This window comes from Acanthaster planci, linkage group LG11 (assembly GCF_054643075.1).
Source record: "Acanthaster planci isolate LZ-2023a linkage group LG11, COTS_SCS, whole genome shotgun sequence".
In the NCBI taxonomy this organism is placed as follows: domain Eukaryota; kingdom Metazoa; phylum Echinodermata; class Asteroidea; order Valvatida; family Acanthasteridae; genus Acanthaster; species Acanthaster planci.
The window spans coordinates 6,585,465-6,604,827 of NC_141787.1; the positions used below are offsets into that span (position 1 = coordinate 6,585,465).

Sequence of the window (19,363 nt, forward strand, 5' to 3'; positions counted from 1 at the left end):
ATGTGTATAAAACACCGATTAGATGGAACCAGTGTCCCCAGTTTGGACCTTAGAGATATACATATATATCGAGTAATGCCACATTTACGCTTGTACCCCACTCCATTCCAAAAATAGGACGAGAGGGAGACAGGAAATTCTGCGCTGGTCAAAACTACTTTCTAGGAAAACTTTGAAACTGTTTGAAAAAAAAACACGCGCTGATGCTGCAAAGCCACAAGCGCGCCGTATTATTTCATTTTTAATCTATCAGCCTAACTAGGAAAGCTGAAAAGAATATGGAAATAAATGCTTGTGGAAGAAGTTTATTAATGAGGTTAAGTGAATACGCAGCGAGTATGAACCGGCCATAAGGGTTACTAAATTGCTGTGAGTTGCTGAGAATACAAAAGGTGCGTCTTCAAATGACTGCAGTGTGGAAAGTAAGGAGAAAGCACAGTTGGCTGGTACTAATAAACACGTCCAAATAGTTCAACAGTAGGTAAGATCAGGAAGGATAGGGGAACTGTAGATAGAAAATGAAGTTAGGGAGAAACTAACGTCAAAACAAATTGGGGGTGTGTGCAACCCCCACAACCTCCCCCCGGTCGCTACGCACGGGGCGCGTAGAATTGTCTCAAACCAGACACAGACATAAACGCACGAACAACTTGGAACCACCTCGCGGACTGGTCCACGTGATCTCGTAAGCGTGTGCGCGATACATGGCAGTGTAATCCGGTTTGTAAGTGTGACGTCACTTCAGTTTAAAACCACGCCCACTGCACATGCACTCTACATAGCGGTACATGTACTGTACATGCACTGTTGGAACCATAGAACCACAAGTTAGCGCAACTTCAGCGATCGTCCAATCATATTCTACCTCCATGGTCCAATGGGAGCCGGCAAATCGTGGCGCGTCCGCCTAAATTTGTGACGAAGTCACTTACGAACCGTATCCGCTCCGAGCGGAACAACAGAGGGTTTTTGGTACTCACCGCATAGGCGAGCGTTCACGTAGCGCGTTTGACGCAGAGCACACTGGGTACGCGTAACGAATTTATTCCTTAATATATGGTCTTTGCGTACACTTGCAACCATCTCTCTTTCTGTTGCCACTTGGGGATGCACTTCAGCTCGAGGTGGATAGGGCCTGATGACATTGTTTCACTCGGATGTGGATCGCGATCGGTGGGTGATCCCAGAGCTGGTTCGCACTATAAAGTTGCCGGGTTCTGGTACGGTGTCAGTGTACCAACTTCGGTTCACTGATCACGATCCAGACTGTATGAAACCATGGAGGAAGGAGGGGATCCTTCCTCCATGATGAAACAAACAGATTGCGTGCTGGAGGTGTCAAAGCATGCCAATTCTTGTACGCGCATGCTACGCCGAGTTCGCCGTAGCCTTTCGTCAAGGCCTTCGTGGCTGAGTATGTAACTGCAAAGCGACTAGACAGGAGACCAGCCGACACTCGTGCATGTGGTCTCCGGTCCAGCCGCTTTGCAGTTACACATAAACGATAGGCTAAGTTTGCCAAAGACGTTAACAGAGCTAGCATGATGTTTTATAAGCTTTACTATGTCATCTTTGATTGGTGGTTTCGAAACGACTGGATTTGGTTTAGACTTTCATCTCGCTAGTTCCATCCGTTTTGAAGCAGCGTTCGAAACCACTGTGACAGCAAAACTTCAAATCTCACCGAACTTCCTCTCGTGACGAAAACGCCCATGGGTCTGCAGGCTATAACCATGGAGGAAGGAGGGGATATAACAGAGATCGTAAGTAGAACCATCTGCGCGGCGCTATACTATCTTTGGAACCAACTATCGGTCCGTGGGAGCTAGACAGCGCCCTCTACATTACCAGCGCCAGCACTACTCGACGTGTATTGAATAGACTGGTTCCGCATCATCGTGAATGCAATTGTAGATTAGCCGGAAACCAGACTCGAGTGTTTACCTGACGTCGACGCTGCTTCCTAGCGACAGGCATGACGGGGGCCTGCAGTATACTGGCGGTGCCTTGAGAACTTCAGATGGACGAGAAAAAAATTACTGTGTGAAATCTTTGTTGTGAAGAAGACTCAGTATTGAGACCTTTACTGTCTCAGGTAATTAATTATGTTTCATTAACCTTGCTGTCGACATGAAATCAGGAAGCAAGCTAACCACTGTTGTCATGACTGTACTAACGACGTTAATCACCGTCACTGAGACTCGGTCATGTCACATTGTCAGAGTCAACAGGCATGACAAGGCATCAGCAGCGGCTACACGTACATTTAGGCCCGAATTGTATACTTGGGGACTCCCTAATTTTTGTCATTTTAATCTTTCGACACTGATAAGTCCCTCCAAAAAACAAAGGTAACATTCTCTTTATTGCACTGACCCTATTTTTTGGAAATTTCAAATTGGGCAGTTCCACGGTGTCGGACGTACATTTTGGAAACTTCAACAGTGTGTGTTATACTTATTATAATCCTGAAGCAGATTTTGATTTTGATAAAAGACATCAGCTAGTTGGTACATTCATTTAATAACAAAATTCCTCACTCAGAATTATTATCCTTGTAGAAACTGACTCATAACACCACGGTGTTGGACGTACTCAGAGAAAGCTAATTTTTTGAGTTTCCATTTTTGTATCACAAACTCTGTGAATGCTAGGACCTGAAGCAGTAGTTTTCCTGTGTTTAGTTTTAGCAGACCCTTGTTAATAAACGTCAAGGCTTGTGACTTTCAGATAAAGCATTTTTTTATATTGGTGTCGGACGTACATTTTTTGGTGTCGGACGTACACTTCCGAACTGACTTTTCAGAATAGAAGGTAATCAGTTCAAACCCAAGCTTGTCTCATTTTTCTACCTTCATGAAGGCTTTGGTAAACTTTCCAAACAAAAAGAAAATGCCAAGCCATACAAAAATCATGAAAAGCAACTAGAAAGGAATTGGACAATGGGGCATTCAATGAAACGGTATGAAGGAAATATTGTCTAGAAGTATTTATGCAAATTTTGCTCATTAAAGTCATGCACTGTCAAACATTCAAACTAAGAAAAAATCAGTTTTCTACAGATGACAATCCTTTAGATAAATAAATCAAATTAAAAGACAATTGCATACATGTACCTGTAAGATCTTTTGGTCTTTGTATGACAAATGCTGCATGTGTACTAAGCTGCAATTTTAAAGATTTCCAGTTCACACTTCACAGGTTATAGTACACATGTAAAATCCAAAAAGAAGCGAAATGAGTAGATGTTTATATACCCTTTTAGATGATTGCAAAATCAAAGGAATGGGCTAGCAATTAGGCTGAGAGATTATCCTTTTCACTGAAATTTAAGACTAATGGCATAATGCTTTTATAACTACAGTCTTACATTGGATGTTTCATGATACATGTAGAGAGTGTAGATGTATATGCCATGGAAAGCATATACAAGTGGAACACCCCCATTAATTCCTCAAGCAACACAAAGTGAAACCGATTGATTTTACATGTACCTTGAACAAAGATATACATTGTAAAAAAACACACCTTCGTTTAGTCAGACAAACTTTCTTGATGTGGATTACATGGGATTACATGTACAGTATACAACACGTAGAACTTTACTTGTGCTCATCAAAGCTCACACTGACATGACTTACTTCTGAATACATGCAAAGCACATAATTGTCCACACATGACACATGTGGAATGGCTTTGGGCCCTAATTATAACCTTATTAGGATGTGTACTGTATGTCCAAGTAATCAAATTTATGCAAACAAGTAAAAACAAAAGTGAAGCCCATTTGTACTTTAACAAAAGATTGGGGCCTCATTTCCATGTATGCAAATGAGGTGGTAGTGGTTTCTGTACAGTGTAAAAGCATTGCGTTGCCAGCAATGCATGGTTCTGACAGTGTCGCACTTACAGGGTGTCGGACGTACACATCTGATTCCATAATTTTTGAGAATTTGAAAAAATAATTGGGGGAATTAAGCTGATATCTAGAAAGAATGAACTCATTGTGCTTTGTATTGTCAATTTGGCAGTCTTTTGCTAAAGGGTGCATTGAAGGGATAAAAAACTATGTCATTTTGGTGTCAGACATACATGTACTTAAGAAAAGTGTTATAAAATAAGACATTACATAGAATTTCAAAAGGAAAATGAAAATTCATTTCTGTCATTGTTTACTTATTGGGGCACTCTTCAAACTGCAACAAAACTGGAACAAAAAATATTATCAGGCCAAAAAACAGAAAATCTTTCAGAGGGGAATTATTTTCCTCAATTTCTCGGTATTTAAAACTGTTCTGTGTCATATAAAAGCCAAATTCTTGAATGTTGTTAGAAATGAAGTATGTTTCATGAAAGTGTACACCATAAGCTTCAAAATAATATATAATCTGTCACAATTGGACCAGTTGGAAATTTTGGCCCAGAGGTTGATGTATCCGTGGAACTGCCAAATTGTAAGAAAATTAGGCCTATGTGACTTTCTTAGTGATCATGTCTTAGTGTCACTATCATGATTTATCAGTGGTTTATCACTTAGTGATAAACCAGCAATGCAAATTTGAATGTACCATTTGTCATGTGTTAAACACAGATCCCCTCGTAACTTCCCTCAAAACTCAAAACCTTATAGTTAGTGAGCATGATGTCACAGTCATCCATCAAGTTGAACTCAAAAGTTGAAATGAACTGGGAACATGTAGCTCTCCCTTCTATTATAGGAACAGGGTACCCAAATTTACAGAACCCTAAGTCCTATGGTAACTGACTTGAGTTACATGTACATGTACGTGTAGGTCTAACGTTACCGTTAGGCATGTACAGTGTACATGTACACGTTGTATAATGTGTGTGACCGTATAGTCACCAGGTCTCTAATTTCTCCAATTGTCAAGTCTGATTGGTTATGTTGGTTTTTACAGTAAGTGGCGAAATAAGGGACCTAGCGACAATATGGTCACACATGTTGGCCTGGATAAGGCCCCAGGCTCATAAACACACCGGCATCTGAGGGATCAGATTAGGGTATACCAGTACCTCCCTAGCAGATGCCTGTGCCCCCCACATGCCCTCCCCGTTTGAAATCTGGGAATAATTTCTTCTGAGTTTTCTTGTGGTGCCCCCATGAAAAATACACCCAGGTGACCCTGGACATTTAGCCCTAGTTACATTGTACATGTACATTTATGTAAGCCACTGCTTTGCCCTCTATTACTAGGCCTTGGGTCTATGGGTGCATTCCACCAAATCTTTGGTTTTTCCACGACAGCTCATTAACATTTTGTTTTACACGGTTTTACAATAAGACATGCCATAATCATAGGGATCATAGAGAAATCATGAATTGGGACTAGTAGTTTAAAATTCAGGGTATTTCTTTCACAAAAAAACCCCAACCGGTGGGCCTAGTTTCGATAGAGGCGGGTGGCCACATTTAGAGCTGAGTGCATACTTTTGCTGCTATTTTGGGGGTATCTTCGGGAAAAGGCGAATTAAAAAATTCACGTTGCTAATGCGGATAAAATTCAAATTAAAAGTGAACTTCTGGACGTAATCTTGAATTTCCAGTGAAAAACCTCCTCCTGAGAGTCAACAGGCGGTGCAATATTGGCCCGGTTTTGCACTGTTTTCCATGGGTGTGTATTTAGTACAGTGCAACCCTGTGTCAGATTTTCTCCCCAACTTGATACTATACATTGTACAATGTACATACCCAGTCCGGTAAAAAATTTGGTATACTGTACTGTTGTGTGTATCTATGTTATTAATGATTAAACTTTAACTTACCAATGACAAGCCACCATAGTAAAATAGATGTAAGTGGCTTTGGCTTGTATTTATGTTTTTTGACTACATAACATTGTGTTTGTGAATTTTAATGTTAAATCATGATGCTACGTGTACATGTATTCTTTGAAAATGGATTTTCTTTTTTTATTTGTAGTTCTTAAAAGACCAGTCTAATAATGTTTTCCAGTCATTCGACTACAGAGTTCAGTTTAAAACTGACAGCGTTTCACATTGTGGCGCGCGAGTTGGTGACGCACGAGTTGGTCGGTGCACGAGTTGGTTGGCGCATGAGTTGGCCGGCATAGGAGATGACCAATCCACCCACAAGTTGATCGGTTTAAGAGTTGGCATGCAAACCAGTTGACCTGTGCCCGTGTATATGATATGTTTTATACACCAAAGACACCGGCACTTTTATCTTAAGGACAGTGTTTTCAGCAAGTTTTTTAACACAGTTTTAGTCAGTAGTAGCACCCACTGATGCCTGCTGTTGTTTCTTTTTCATCTGAAGTTCAGTATTCGACAACCCTGGCCATCAACCAACTTTGCTGCATCAGTCTTCAACAAACAGGATACTTCTAAAGTTTTTCATACTATTATAACAGCATTTTCTTATGCCACTACCCCTTTATTTAGAATAAAAGGAGATTTGAATTTGTCTCATTCATAAAAACCACTCCATTTTCAAAGAAGAGGAGGCCTGCAAAGGATTAATATCAATCACTTATAGAGCTTGAAATGTCACAAATATACATGTATTAGTAAAGAATTGTAAATATCAGACAAAGCCACTGTTATCTCTCTGATGGCTCGTCATACATGTACATGTATGTTTAATTTTAGAGTTATATTAGTTAGAAAGCATCGTTATCCAGTTGGTAACAGCACTTATCTACTCATCGACTCTGCAAATTGCTGGTGTATGAGTTGGCCAGTGTACGAGTTGGAGGTTGTAAGAGTTGGTGTTTGAGTTGGTTGGTGTACATTTTTGAGTTGGCTGGTGTATTAGTTTGCTGGTGTATGAGTTGGTTGGTGTACGAGTTGGCCGGTGTATGAATTGGTTGGTGTTTGAGTTGACCGGTGTATGAGTTGGCTGTTGTACCAGTTGGTGTATGAGTTGGTTGGTGTACGAGTTGGCCAGTGTGTGAGTTGACCGGTGTATGAGTTGATCGGTGTATGAGTTGGCTGTTGCACGAGTTGGTGTTTGAGTTGGTTGGTGTACGAGTTGGCTGGTGTTTGAGTTGGTTGGTGTATGAGTTGGTTGGTGTACGAGTTGGTTGGTGTACGAGATGGCCGGTGTATGAGTTTGCTGGTGTATGAGTTGGTTGGTGTACGAGTTGGTTGGTGTACGAGTTGGCCGGTGTGTGAGTTGGTTGTGTATGAGTTGAAAAACCTGTGTTGGTACAAGTAATTTAGTGCCATGTGATCAACAATCCACCAATCAGATGATGGGAATTTATGCAGGCGTTTTGTAATAGACCTCTATCATACGGCATCCATTTTGCTTTTCTGCCATTCAAAGCAATGTAACCAAACTGAGGCTATAAGAAAAAATGTTCCCTTTTATCAATAGGTAAAGTTGTATTACTTTTGCCAATGGGTCTACATGGAACAATTACGACAAGCGTGGCAGCATCATGATAAAGGTCTGTTTTGGCAGGATGCTGCATGTACATGTAGCACTGCGATTCTGTTGATGTCTCATTCCTCTCAGTATTCGCTTTGGATTTCATTCTTTTTTCCTGTAGTAGTGCAAGTCTATTTGTTATCCACGAATTTGTCCTGTTACTTGAAATAATGCACCTTTTCTTCAATCTTCTTTTCGGCCAAGTGTTGCTGTACAGAAATATCCAAATAGTCGTGCCACATGGCAGCTTTCTCGTATCCTGATAATCATGATAATTGAGGCATCGTTGTGTCTGAGGCTGCAACCGAATCTGTTGTCTAGAGCTAGGTCTAGGTTTTCACTGCATTGGAAGTACATGTACATATACATGTACGTGGAGACATGCAGACAATAGACCCAGCCGTAGCGCTGGAAGCCCGTTTCAGTGGAAAGTACACGTGTCATAATCTGGCTTGAGCGATGATGTTACATACATGTACATATTGATGATAACGATAGACGATGATTTTTGTCCTTAAACCCTACAGTAGTGTTCGTACAAATACTAAATGGCTTAAAAATGCCAGTTGGGGTCAAACTATTCAGACCTCACAGTGCTGTAGATTGAGGGTGGTCTGTCATCAGGCAAGAAAGCTTGTTTGTCTTTTCATGTTCTTTGTAATTTCTTGAAAGCCTGATATATTTTAATTTCTTGAAACTGAGATTTTTCTTTTTTTTACATTGTAGGTGCCAGTTCAAAGAGAAACTGAAGATTGTCCATACAGAGAAGTTGTTTAAAAACACTAAAAGATCAACATGGTGGTGAAACTCCTATTCAAATTCTTTTGCTGAAATACTTGGACAATTCCGTTAAAAGGAAAGCCTTCTGGACTTAGTAGAAATAAGGGTGTAAACGTGGTCACTTACTGGACTCAGTCAGCATCATGCCACCCAAGAAGAAAGGTGGGAAGAAGAAAGGCAAGAAAAGCGGCAAGAAGAGTGGCAAGAAATCGGCGAGGGCGTCCTCCGCCCCTTCCGGGGCCAACCTGACGGAGGTCAGCAAAGAATTCTTCCTGATCCAGATACGAGACTTGGAGCAGAGACTTCTGAGGTGAGCCCCCCCCCCAAAAAGAAAATTGTGATGCAATCTGCAAAACCCCTTCACTTGGTGAGTTTTGTCTTGCTGGTGCATGTCAACTTCAAATTGATCCGGACATTGCCCTGTTTTCAAAACTGTTTAATTTGTGATTACACAACCTAGGTTTATGTTGTTGACGATATCGAATCATGAATGGAATATACCGGTACATGTATCAGAAAACAAGAGTGTGTTCATATTACATGTAAGTGGAAGTTTATATACACCCAAATGACAAAGCTCATCATGTGAAGGGTATTTGCAGATTGCATCACGGTTTGTCATTTTGGATGTGTGCCTTGTACATGTACTTCTGTTTGTATATAGATGCCGTGTTCAGTACTCCACATTCATATGAGTGTAGGTCACATGTGTACTATTGCGTTGGAGGTCTTTTAACTGTGATAACATTCCTCAAATGGATACATGTAAAAGGTTGAGGGCTGTCAAGGTTGATGGTTCTTCCTGTTGTTTTTTTATGATGTCCTGGTTCGTCACCCAGTGGGTGTGTCTGGGGTAACTTCCCTACATTTTATACACTGACTTTTCCTAAAGCCGTTTTTTTAATCCATCCTGTTAGTAGTATGCAGCAGTGGATTCAGGATTTACAACAGCGTGGGCATTATGAGCGAAGGACAAAGAGAAATCTTTGTCTCCCCCCACCCCACAAAAAAAAGAAAAATCAAAAGCCCCTCTACAAAAAAAAATTAAAATCAAAGGAAAATTAAAAGAGGAATTGAGAAAGGCAATCATCAGCTTCCAACAAAGGTGTCACCATTGACCCCACCGCCTCTGATGATTCTTTGTCTTCTACTGTTGAATGTCTGCCCCCCTTCCACACAAAACCCAGACATTCAGCAAGTACATGTGGGTCATTCCATGAGGTTGGGGCACAGTTTGTGACGGTGTCAACTGTTACATGGGTAACTTTTTCCATCTGTCCTGACCTGGAGAGTAGGCCATTTACTCTGTAAAAATACCAGTAACACACACCTGTGTTCAGCCTTGCAAGATGTACATGGATAACAATTTCAGTTTGGAATCCACATGCAGGGAAATAGCTGTTCATTTTTATGGAGCCCATGTAACTATGGACACTGTCACAAATTGTGCCCCAATCTCATGGAATGACCCACTTGTACTTGCCGAATGTCTGGGTTTTGTGTGTACTGCAGCATTTCCCAGGTGTGTGACTTGTCACAAACCATAACTAGAAAAATATGCCGTGGCATTTATCGGCAGATGTGCAATTATTTGTCCTTGTGGGAAAGCTTTCAGGTGTATGATGGTGTGAAATTAGTTACGGCCAACCACTTCCACTTTACATAGGGCTTGATGTCCCAGTTTGTTGAGTTTTAAAGGATGCTGCAGGGCTCTCAGCAAAAGTAATTGATGAGGAATTTTCGTGACTTTCTTGTTAAACTTGCTGATATGTGACCCAGCACATCGAAATCAGGAATAAGTCTCAAATTGACTTTTTGAGAAAAATATGTCAAAAGGAGAATTTCATAAGCTTTCAAATGGTACATTGTACATGGTACAAGTGTGTTGCTTTGGTTCTCGAGTTATGATCTGATGAACATTACAAGTCACTTGAAAGCTTATGAAAAGCTCTTTCTGACCGTGTGCATATCTCAAACAATACATTTGAGACTTATTCCTGATTTCGATGTGCTGGGTCACATATTTATATTTTTGAGAGAAGAAAAGGAAATCAAACACAAAGAGCCTATTTGATGTATGATCAAATAATTGTACTGAAATAATTCTTTTCGTCATAGATACCAACGCAAATGCGATGAGCTAGAGGTTGCCAACGGAGAATTCCGGGCTCAGTATGACCAGATGAGCACCGACAAAAAAGAAATTGTTTCCTTCCTCAAGAAGCAGCTGGAGCAGCGGCAGAATGACATCGCCGACCTGAACGACCGGCTGGTCGGGCTCCAACAGGCCAAGGACGCCGAGAAAGATGCCTACGAGCAGCAGCTGGCCCAACTCAGGACGGAATTTCAGGAGACCAAGGATCAGCTGACATCAGAAAACATGATCCTGAGTAGGTTGAACTTCATTCAACTGAAATAACTTTGGAAATGATTATGGACACCAAAGATCTCATCGTGCCGTGTATCGGGGCAGGATGGCGAACTCTGCCATAAAGGTGTAATCACCATGGGCGCCATTCGAGCAAGCGATATGCCTGCGTTCCTGCGCACCTGCACTTGTGCATTAATGTGCACTGTGCAGGGGCATTGCTTGCTCAAATGGCGCCCAGGCAATTACAACTTTTTACGCATATTAACAGTGAAGTTTTCCATCTTGCGCCACTAGGTGGCGCTATATAATCTTTGGTGAACACAAGGTCCAAATTCCGTCCTTTGGCTTTTGACAATCTCATTTTGGAGATAAACTGGTGTTGAAACAAACTGACAGAGGCCTGCTTTAAAGAGGTATATCAGTGCACCAGTTTTATTCCTTTTACCGCTATTGGTTGATACTTAGGCCTTGTACGAAACGGGCTCCAGAGCTACGGCTGGGTCTATTGTCTACACGTCTCCACGCATTTCTAATGGAGTGAAGACCTAGACCTAGCTCTAGACAAGAGATTCGGATGCAGCCTTACCTAGTGTACTCGTGCTTTGTAACATTTAAGGCTAACGTCCAGTGATCACTGTCTTGAAAACATGCAACGGAAGTACTGCAGGAGTGGGTACCATTTACCCATTGGTTTGTGGTTTCGTTTGCAGGCGGTAAGCTGGCGTCACTGGAAGAGTTCAAAGTGCAGAAGGAAGACCTGATGGCTAAGTTTGCCCAAATGGAGCAGGAGTTAGAGAACCAACAGCAGGAGCATAAGGAACAGATCTACCAGTTAGAGAGGAAACAGGTGGTGGACAAAGACAGGTAAGCGGGAGAAGGTATTCAATGCCACAGGTTTGGCGGGTCGCCCACGTTCATGCAACATCTTGAAAACTCCTTGAAAAAAAAATGAACATGGAACCTCATGGAAATTTTTATTTTTATAGGGTTTCTTGGAATCCTGTTATTGGAAAAAAAATTGGAAAAGTCAGTAATGCAAGGGTTGTTTTTTGATGAGCCGTTTCTGATTTGATATCAGAATAATGATAAATATACATGGCCCAATTTCATGGAGTTGCTTAACAGCAGAAAAGTCGTGCTAACTTTAGCCGAAAAATTTGCTGACAATAACCACTATTTCATGGTGGTGTTTGGCATGGCTGCGTTAACGGTTAAGAGCATAAGGATTTCTATTGTTACATCACGAAGTTTAAGCAATATTTTTCTCTGATGTAAGCATGCCTTTATTTGTGCTTACTGCTTACAGTCTCCGTGAAATACATGGAGCCTCTGTAAGCATAATATTGTGAGCTAAGGAGCACAGTGAAATTAGTCTGTAGTACATGAACTTGCTGTGGCAGTCTTTCAGTGCATGGAACATCGAATATGGAACAATTTCTCCTCGTTCGGCCTTTTATCAAGAAATATCAAGGATCATTATTGAAGCTGGATCCCGTACTGCTGAAGACAAAGCTGAAACCTTAAAACTCTCATTAGCAAAGAGGCTAGGTAACAAGCAGACGGGTGTAGCACAGAAAATCAGATTTCATGTGTACAGCTGTTCAGACCTAGAAACTTATTAGTGAGGAGGATACAGAGAGTTTGAATTAGAAAGGATTGACTGAATTGCTGTTCACACAAGCAGTTTCCCATCACACCATGTATTAATTCTGTTCATATCATGCATGTCACGTGTTACCATATTTCAGCAAGGAGACTCCAAGCACTTGTGATGCATCGACATTTATTTCCGTCTGGCCTGTTGGTTGATAGGCAGCACACTATCTCATGTCAAATTTGAAAGCAACTGCTTGCTATGCATGATTTAGCCGTAAAGGCTTGTGCATACAGGCGAAGTGTGTGCATCGTGACCTCACATGGTAAAACAAATTGTGTTGAAAATCTGAGACAACTTTGGTTGTGTACGTGTGTACAGCAAATGCTTCGAGAGTGCGTGTGTTTGATGCTCTGTGGTACGCTACCAGTGGCTCATATTGTGCATCGCACTCAAGTACTAACACATAGGGTGCGTGTTGCCAAGTTATCTGGGGGGGTGACTTAACAATAAGCAGGGATAGGTCAGTTACCCAGTGGGAGACTTTTAACCCACATTTCAACCCGACACTCCCGGCAGGCTAAAACGAGAGATGGTGCTGCGCGTCAATCAGGTGGCAGCTGAGTTCCGCAAGGTCTCCAACAAGCAGATGGCAGACACCACCAAGCGCACCATCCGGGAGAACGTCAGCATCCATGCCCAGCTGGCCAAGATGTCGGACAAGACCATGGAACTGATCCAGGAGAACGAAGACATCCAGGCCCGGGAGAAGAAGCAACGGCAGCAGCTGGACATGCTGGAGACCAACGAGAAGGAGCTGGCCAAAAAGAATCACAGCAACCAAAAGGTTGGAAACTGAGGCCTGGACATTTACACATTTGAACATTTAAACGAAAAAAGTTCCAAATCTGTTCACAGATTTTCCCAAATGTCTAAACGGAGCCGCCCCTTTCAGAGGTTTGACGCTTTGATTGACACAATCTGGCATTTATTTTTATCGTAAACGATGCCTGTAAAATTTAATCTGATTTTTGGAACACTTTACTGCTCAGTCATATTAAAGAAATACCAGTACCATGAATTCATCACTGCAACTTTGTGTTGAATATTTACATTGTATGAACCATATAAATTAAGCATATATGATTCACCAAGGTTTGTTACTGTGGCCTCTGTGAAGTGTTGGCTGAGTGTGTAAACGGTATGGGCAAGTTCTTTAAATGTTATTCAGATTAAACATAAATTCCTACCCTTATTGGAGACAAGGACTTGGATACAATTTGCACACGGTGTTCTCTATGGTTCATTCATGCTTTTGCTTTTGCCAAAATGTCTGTGCTCAGTGTAGGAGAAATTTCTTTGACAGAGACTTGGGTTCAATTTTGCTCTGGCTGCTTTGTGGCCCCTGGGCTCACTTTCACGACTTTGATTTACAGAAACAAATAATCTCTGTAAACCTTAGTAGAAATTTCTGTGACAAAGACTTGGATGCAGTTTTGCGCTGCTTGCTCTGTAGCTCATTTCTCACTTTCTTAGCATACCGTAAATAAGGATATATTGCAAGAGAAATGTCTTTGACAAAATCTTGTGTACAATCTTGCACTGTCCACTCTGTAGCTCTGAAACAGAAAATCTCTGTTAACTGTTACTGAAATTTCTCTGACAAAGGCTTGTATACAATTTTGTATCGCTGCTTCTTAGCCAAGGGCTCACTGTTATGGCTTTGCATACCATAAAAGCATGTATAGCAGAAATTCTTGTGATAAGAGTATTTTACGAGGTATCAGGTAATTTTGACTTTTGCACATCTGTAGGAGCTGGATGTACAAGGCTGGCCCCCCATATTGCAAATATAAAATACCACTTATCAGCTCAACATTCCATGAATAGCAGAGCCACAAAATTGGACTTGTCATATAAAACAAGTTATAAAAGAGGACTTGTTAGATTACTGTAACTGCTAAACCTTTACAGAATTATACTTGAAAGACTGTTATTGCACCAGGCAGAACTAGTGATCTATCATCATCATCTCAACAGCGCAGATTTGGTAATCATAACTTCGGTCATCGTTATTTCTTGGGGGGGAGTCTTCTTCAGGTAATTCAGCTTTCTCACCGTCTTATCTGTGAATCCGTCGTGCAGGTTATCCGGATGCTGACTGAGAAGGCCAAGCAACAGGAGGGCCTGATAATTGACCTGGAGGAGCGGGAGAAGGAGCTGCTGGAGGTGGAGTCTGAGGCTAACCTCCTGCGCCAGCAGACTGAGTCCTCACGGGAGGAACTGCAGGCCATGGGCAAAGAGATGGAGTTGCTGGAAGACCGCATTGAGCTGATGGAGAAAGAGAAGAAGGAGATCCTGAAGAACAAAGAGCGGCTGGAGAGGATACTAGCTGAGGCTGCCTACTCCATGCATAGGATACTCACTGTGAGTCTTGTTAGAGGATATTCTTACAACTTTACCAAAATGGCACTTACACATATAGATTATATAATGGAAGGTATAATGGTGAATATGTAATGTTCAATATATATGTGTACAGTATTACATGATTCAATTTTTATTATGAAACTTGGCTTGAGCAATTTAAAAGCTACGTTTGGACGGTACAGGAATAAGCCTATTGTGAACTAAATTTGAACAAATCTGGTACACTGAGCTCTTCAAATTCATGTGAACATAACAATTTGAATTCTACATACTAAAAGACTCTGATTTGGGGCAAGCTTTTGCTTAGTTACATAAGAGACGCCTTGCACCAATACATTGTTCTCAATGGATAAGAACGGCACAAAGGAACCAGTCCATTCCAGAGATGGTGGTCACTATGCAAAAGCTTGCCCTGAATCATGAGGCATAGCAACAGTGTCTTTAGTATGGAGAATTCAAATTGTTATGTTTATGTGGAATCTGATAACTCAGTGTACCAGGTTTTGTTCGCATTTAACTCGCAAAAGTCTGTGATCAGCTAAAGACCATTTTCACGTCACTTACAGAGCTATAAAAATTACTAGAGCGCTAACTCCCAGTACAAGGTGGAGCCTGCTGGTTGCATCCATGTTTGTGCACAAACCTATGGAAAACTCAAACTGTTGAATGTATGGCTATTCGCTTATGTGCATTCTAAAATGTGTCATGAAAGCTGACATGCCAAAATGCACTATCACTAAGTGAGCACTTCCTATTGCTTTTTTTCAAAATAAGCAAACATGTATGATGTCAATTTCCATTTCTATAGTCAAGGCCCGATGATGGAGATGCCGATGAGACGGTTGACGAAGAAGGAATTGAAAAACGGGACAGCATGTTGGAGAATCTCCTGGTCATTCTGAACAGTGCCGCGGCAATCGGTGTTGGCCCTTCACCAGCAAGCTTCCTGAAGGATGATGACATTACGTATCGCACGAAGAGCAGGCAATCCACAATTCCCGGCTCTGGGAAAGGGTTCAAATCTAGGTGAGGATTTTTAGGTTTTCATAACTTTTTTGTGGAGGGGAGAGGTTTGGAAAGCATATTGTTACTTATGGAAACACCAAACGATAAGCCCAGTTTGTCACATACAGCAGCAAAGGCCAAAAAGATGGGACAGACAGAGAGTATCCAGCAATTAATAAGATGGGGGAGACCATAGTTGAGATACAGAGAATGTAAACTGTAGGTCATGTAATTACATTCCAAAACTTATAATCAGGTTGAGAACAAAACCAAATCGATTAAATACATTACAACATATACAATCATGAATTAAGGAATCGGCCAACTCTTACGTAATCGGAAGGCCCATAGAACACAAGAAGACAGAATGCCAGGTCGCTCTGTTAGCTGACGGTCCTGGGTGCTGCACATGTAGTATGGCCTCGGGCGTATGTCACGTCGCTTGGGCAAATCCACTGATGGGGCGTGGCCAGTTGGCTTGGCAGACAGGTAGGGCTTAGTCTTGACCAGCAAGGGAGGGTCTTGTGGGCACGGATAAGGTGTTGCTCGGTGTCGATAAGTTCATGGTGTAGGTCAAACCCTTGAAGGTATCTTGTTGGAGACCAGGGTGCAGAGATGATTAGCCGCACCCATGTAGACTGACCATGTACCGGTAGCTTGACTGCAGTAGCTTGGCCTCTTGTGAATGTCGGCGGTCAGCTGACTCAGGGTGGTGTAGCTAACAAAGGCCTTGGCATGGGAGGGTCTAGCCAATTTATACTGGACCAGTACATACATTTACCTTCTGTTCACTCAACTTGGAGTTGTACAAAAGAAATAGTTTTGGGAGGATTTGGGCCCTGGGGCTGGCCTAACCTGGCCAGAAGTGAAGAATTTAAATCCCTGACTGTACAATCCTTTTGGAAAATTTAAAATTGGAAAAATTTTGGAAAAAAAATGGAAAGTCATGGAAATTGGTAAAAATGGGACATCATGAAAACGTGTTGTCTGAGGAAAAACGTCATGGAAAAGTCATAGAAAGGTTATTATTGATGGGCCGCTTGTAATGTGATAACAGAATAATGATAAATTTCCAGGCTGGTGAGGTGACTCTTAAGCATGGAACCAAATTTGTTTGATGCATGTTCACAAGCCACGGTCCATACATTCCTTTTCCAGTGCAGGATTTATGCGGCAACACTGGCAGATTAAACTCAGAGATTTAACATCAGGATTTTTTGTTCAAAGAGAAATAATGATACGATAAAGGCTATGTGTCTTTTTTCCAATAGGTATTCCATCCTCTCTCCCATCGTCAAGGGCCAAGGTTCCCTTCCTCACTACAAGCTGGGTGACCTTGGTCTGGTACCCAGACCCAAAGTGACCTCGTTTCCATCTGACAAGATCAGGCAGTTGTCAGCCACCAGCCGGCTGAACAGACTACAGGGAATCAAGACACGATCCGTGGGAATACAGTCGTCCAGTGGTCCACAAGTAAGTCTTTACTTGGAATGTGTTCCCAGTTCTGTCATATGCAGCAAGGTATGAGACGGAGAGAACCCCCCCCTGCTTTGTGTTGGTCATTGTCTCGCAGGAATCTGGGGAATTCCTTTCAGACATCTTGGGGGGGGAATGTGTTAAGTAACAATAGTCTGGAATGTGTATAGGGATTGGACATGTTGGGGGGGTACCCCTCGGTCTCATTTCTTGCTGGGTATAAGTTCTGTGACTTTTTGTTCAATTGGCGTTATTGCTAACTGGGTAGCATATCGTAAATTGCCTCACTTGACAGCACTCTTACAGTGTAGCCCATCAAGTCCAGCACAAGGGAATCACTAGTTGTAAGTTACAAGCGATGAACAGTGGACTAGGCCTGCCCTTGTCACATTCATTTGAGTAGTTTGGGACTGTATGACTGAGTTGTGATGAATGTGTAAGGGCTTATGTTGGACAACGAAACTGCAGATTTGTGCGAAACAACCATGATTCTGACGGAGCCGAATAACCCATCCCTGTCTTGGTTACAAATGTAAAATAACTACTCAGCAACATGCACACCTGCCCAGCCTAAATTTAATTTCCCTGGCCGTTTGCTTCTTGTTCCAGACGCTCTTCTACTCAGATCAGCTCCTCGGCGGGGGAACAAGTGCCGCTGCCTCTGCCATCCTCAATGAGTTAGCCATCAAGGATCGACAGCGGCTAGGCCCAGTCAGAGTGACAGCAAAAACATCCAATTCTCTTAGTTAATAACCTCAATTGTACATAAAGTTAGTTCTCTTTCCAAGGCATCTGGGTGCCTTAAAGCCTGATTATTGGCTTGTCCCTGTCCCTTTTCGGTCAGAGCCTGTCACACGTGGATGCCGTAAACTTTTGTTGAATCCCTTTCCACGTTTTGAACAGTTACAGACAGTCAAACTTCCAGCCTTTCACCCTGATTGATATTAACATAAACATATTTGCTGAAGTAAGATGGGGGGGGGAATTTCATTATTTTTAAAATCTTCTGTGGTGTAAATGTAAATGTTGCCCCCTAACTCGTGAAAAAACAAGTGTCACTTTTATTTACAGCAATACTCTTTTTCAAGTTCATTTTGACTGAAGAACTTAATTTTAGATGGACATTGTTTGAAGCTGCTAATATACAGAGGCATTGTGTGGCCCATTTTACGCTGATTGCTTTATGTTTGAATTTTCTTTAAGACTTTTATACAGTGATATGTGTAATACTGTACATAATGTACATCTGCTGCCATTGTAGATTGAGATGATAAGCTGTACAGTGTGTTTATTAAATCAACCTCCTCGCCACTCTGGACTGTTTTGTATTTGTAGTCAGCTTTAGTAAATCTGAGCATCGTTGACTTTGGCTTATTTCATTTCTTGGAAACTGATTACTTTCGGAAATACATGTACCTTAAAAGGGCTAACAATTGAAGGACACAAAGTGTAAATTTGCATCAGCAGGAAAGTATTTTGGACATGGAGGATGCTGAAGCTTCCTTGGTCCATTGCAATATTCTGATTTCTCTCACTAAACAGTGAACACTTGGAAATCAAATTTAAAAGACGTGGTGAAGTCATTCCAGAAAGTCAGAGGCTTTTCTTAACCAATTCACATAGTTGTTACTTATCGAATCCAATTAGAAGTGCTCAAAAGGGGGAGTTGCCCCAAATAGGGTTTTTTTTGCTTAGCCTTCCAACTTTATTTCAAGCTTGGAGAACCAGTGCCTAGCTTTATCAGATTGTGATGTGCAGTGCAGTCATCTCCTGACGGAGAGAACTCTGTTATAACAAAGAAGTGTTACAAAGAGTAAATTCTGAAGATCCAAATTTCTTGATTTCTTGTGTTTTCATTCTTTTTCACTCTTTTTATAACCAAGTCCTGGTTTTAACAAGTAATGTTTCTGGTCCCTGTATTTATAACACGAGTTGACTGTATTAATAGATGTTGAGATGAAATTTGTAATGATTTTATTCTATTTAATTTTATTTGTACAGTACTTTTTTTTCATAACACTAGATACCTTAGCTCCCGGATGTGATAGTACATGCATCAGCTTGATTTGTGTTAACAGTTTTGTGCAAAAATCCAGAAAACAAAGCACATCCTTGCGAAGCTGTCCATAAGCAAAATTGTATAAAGTTTAAATAATTATAAAAGGGTGCTTTTACATGTCACTTCCACTTATGGATAATAGTTTCAGCAGGGTATCCATCAAAAGAGCCTTGAATGTATTGTTTTATTATCCATTAAAATTAAGAGTTGTTTCTTAAACTGAATTGTGTTATA

General features: G+C 41.4%; 1 protein-coding gene across 1 annotated transcript; it reads left to right on the forward strand.

Annotated features, from left to right (window-relative positions):
* The first annotated feature begins 1,937 nt into the window (after positions 1-1,937).
* cfap157 (cilia and flagella associated protein 157) lies at positions 1,938-19,353 on the forward strand. Its single transcript, XM_022251366.2, has 9 exons — positions 1,938-2,095; positions 8,141-8,504; positions 10,313-10,584; positions 11,276-11,429; positions 12,739-13,006; positions 14,305-14,586; positions 15,398-15,615; positions 16,866-17,067; positions 17,680-19,353. The coding sequence occupies exons 2-9, from the start codon at positions 8,338-8,340 to the stop codon at positions 17,818-17,820; spliced, it is 1,704 nt and encodes a 567-aa protein (XP_022107058.1). The 5' UTR covers positions 1,938-2,095; positions 8,141-8,337; the 3' UTR covers positions 17,821-19,353.
* The last annotated feature ends 10 nt before the right edge of the window (positions 19,354-19,363 follow it).

What these genes read in the sequence shown, in the direction of transcription:
- cfap157 (XM_022251366.2), top strand. Translation starts at nt 8,338, where the DNA reads ATGCCACCCAAGAAGAAAGGTGGGAAGAAGAAAGGCAAGAAAAGCGGC. An exon ending in TTGGAGCAGAGACTTCTGAG is followed by an intron (nt 8,505 to 10,312) that starts GTGAGCCCCCCC and finishes TTTTCGTCATAG; the next exon opens with ATACCAACGCAAATGCGATG. An exon ending in AGTCGTCCAGTGGTCCACAA is followed by an intron (nt 17,068 to 17,679) that starts GTAAGTCTTTAC and finishes TTCTTGTTCCAG; the next exon opens with ACGCTCTTCTACTCAGATCA.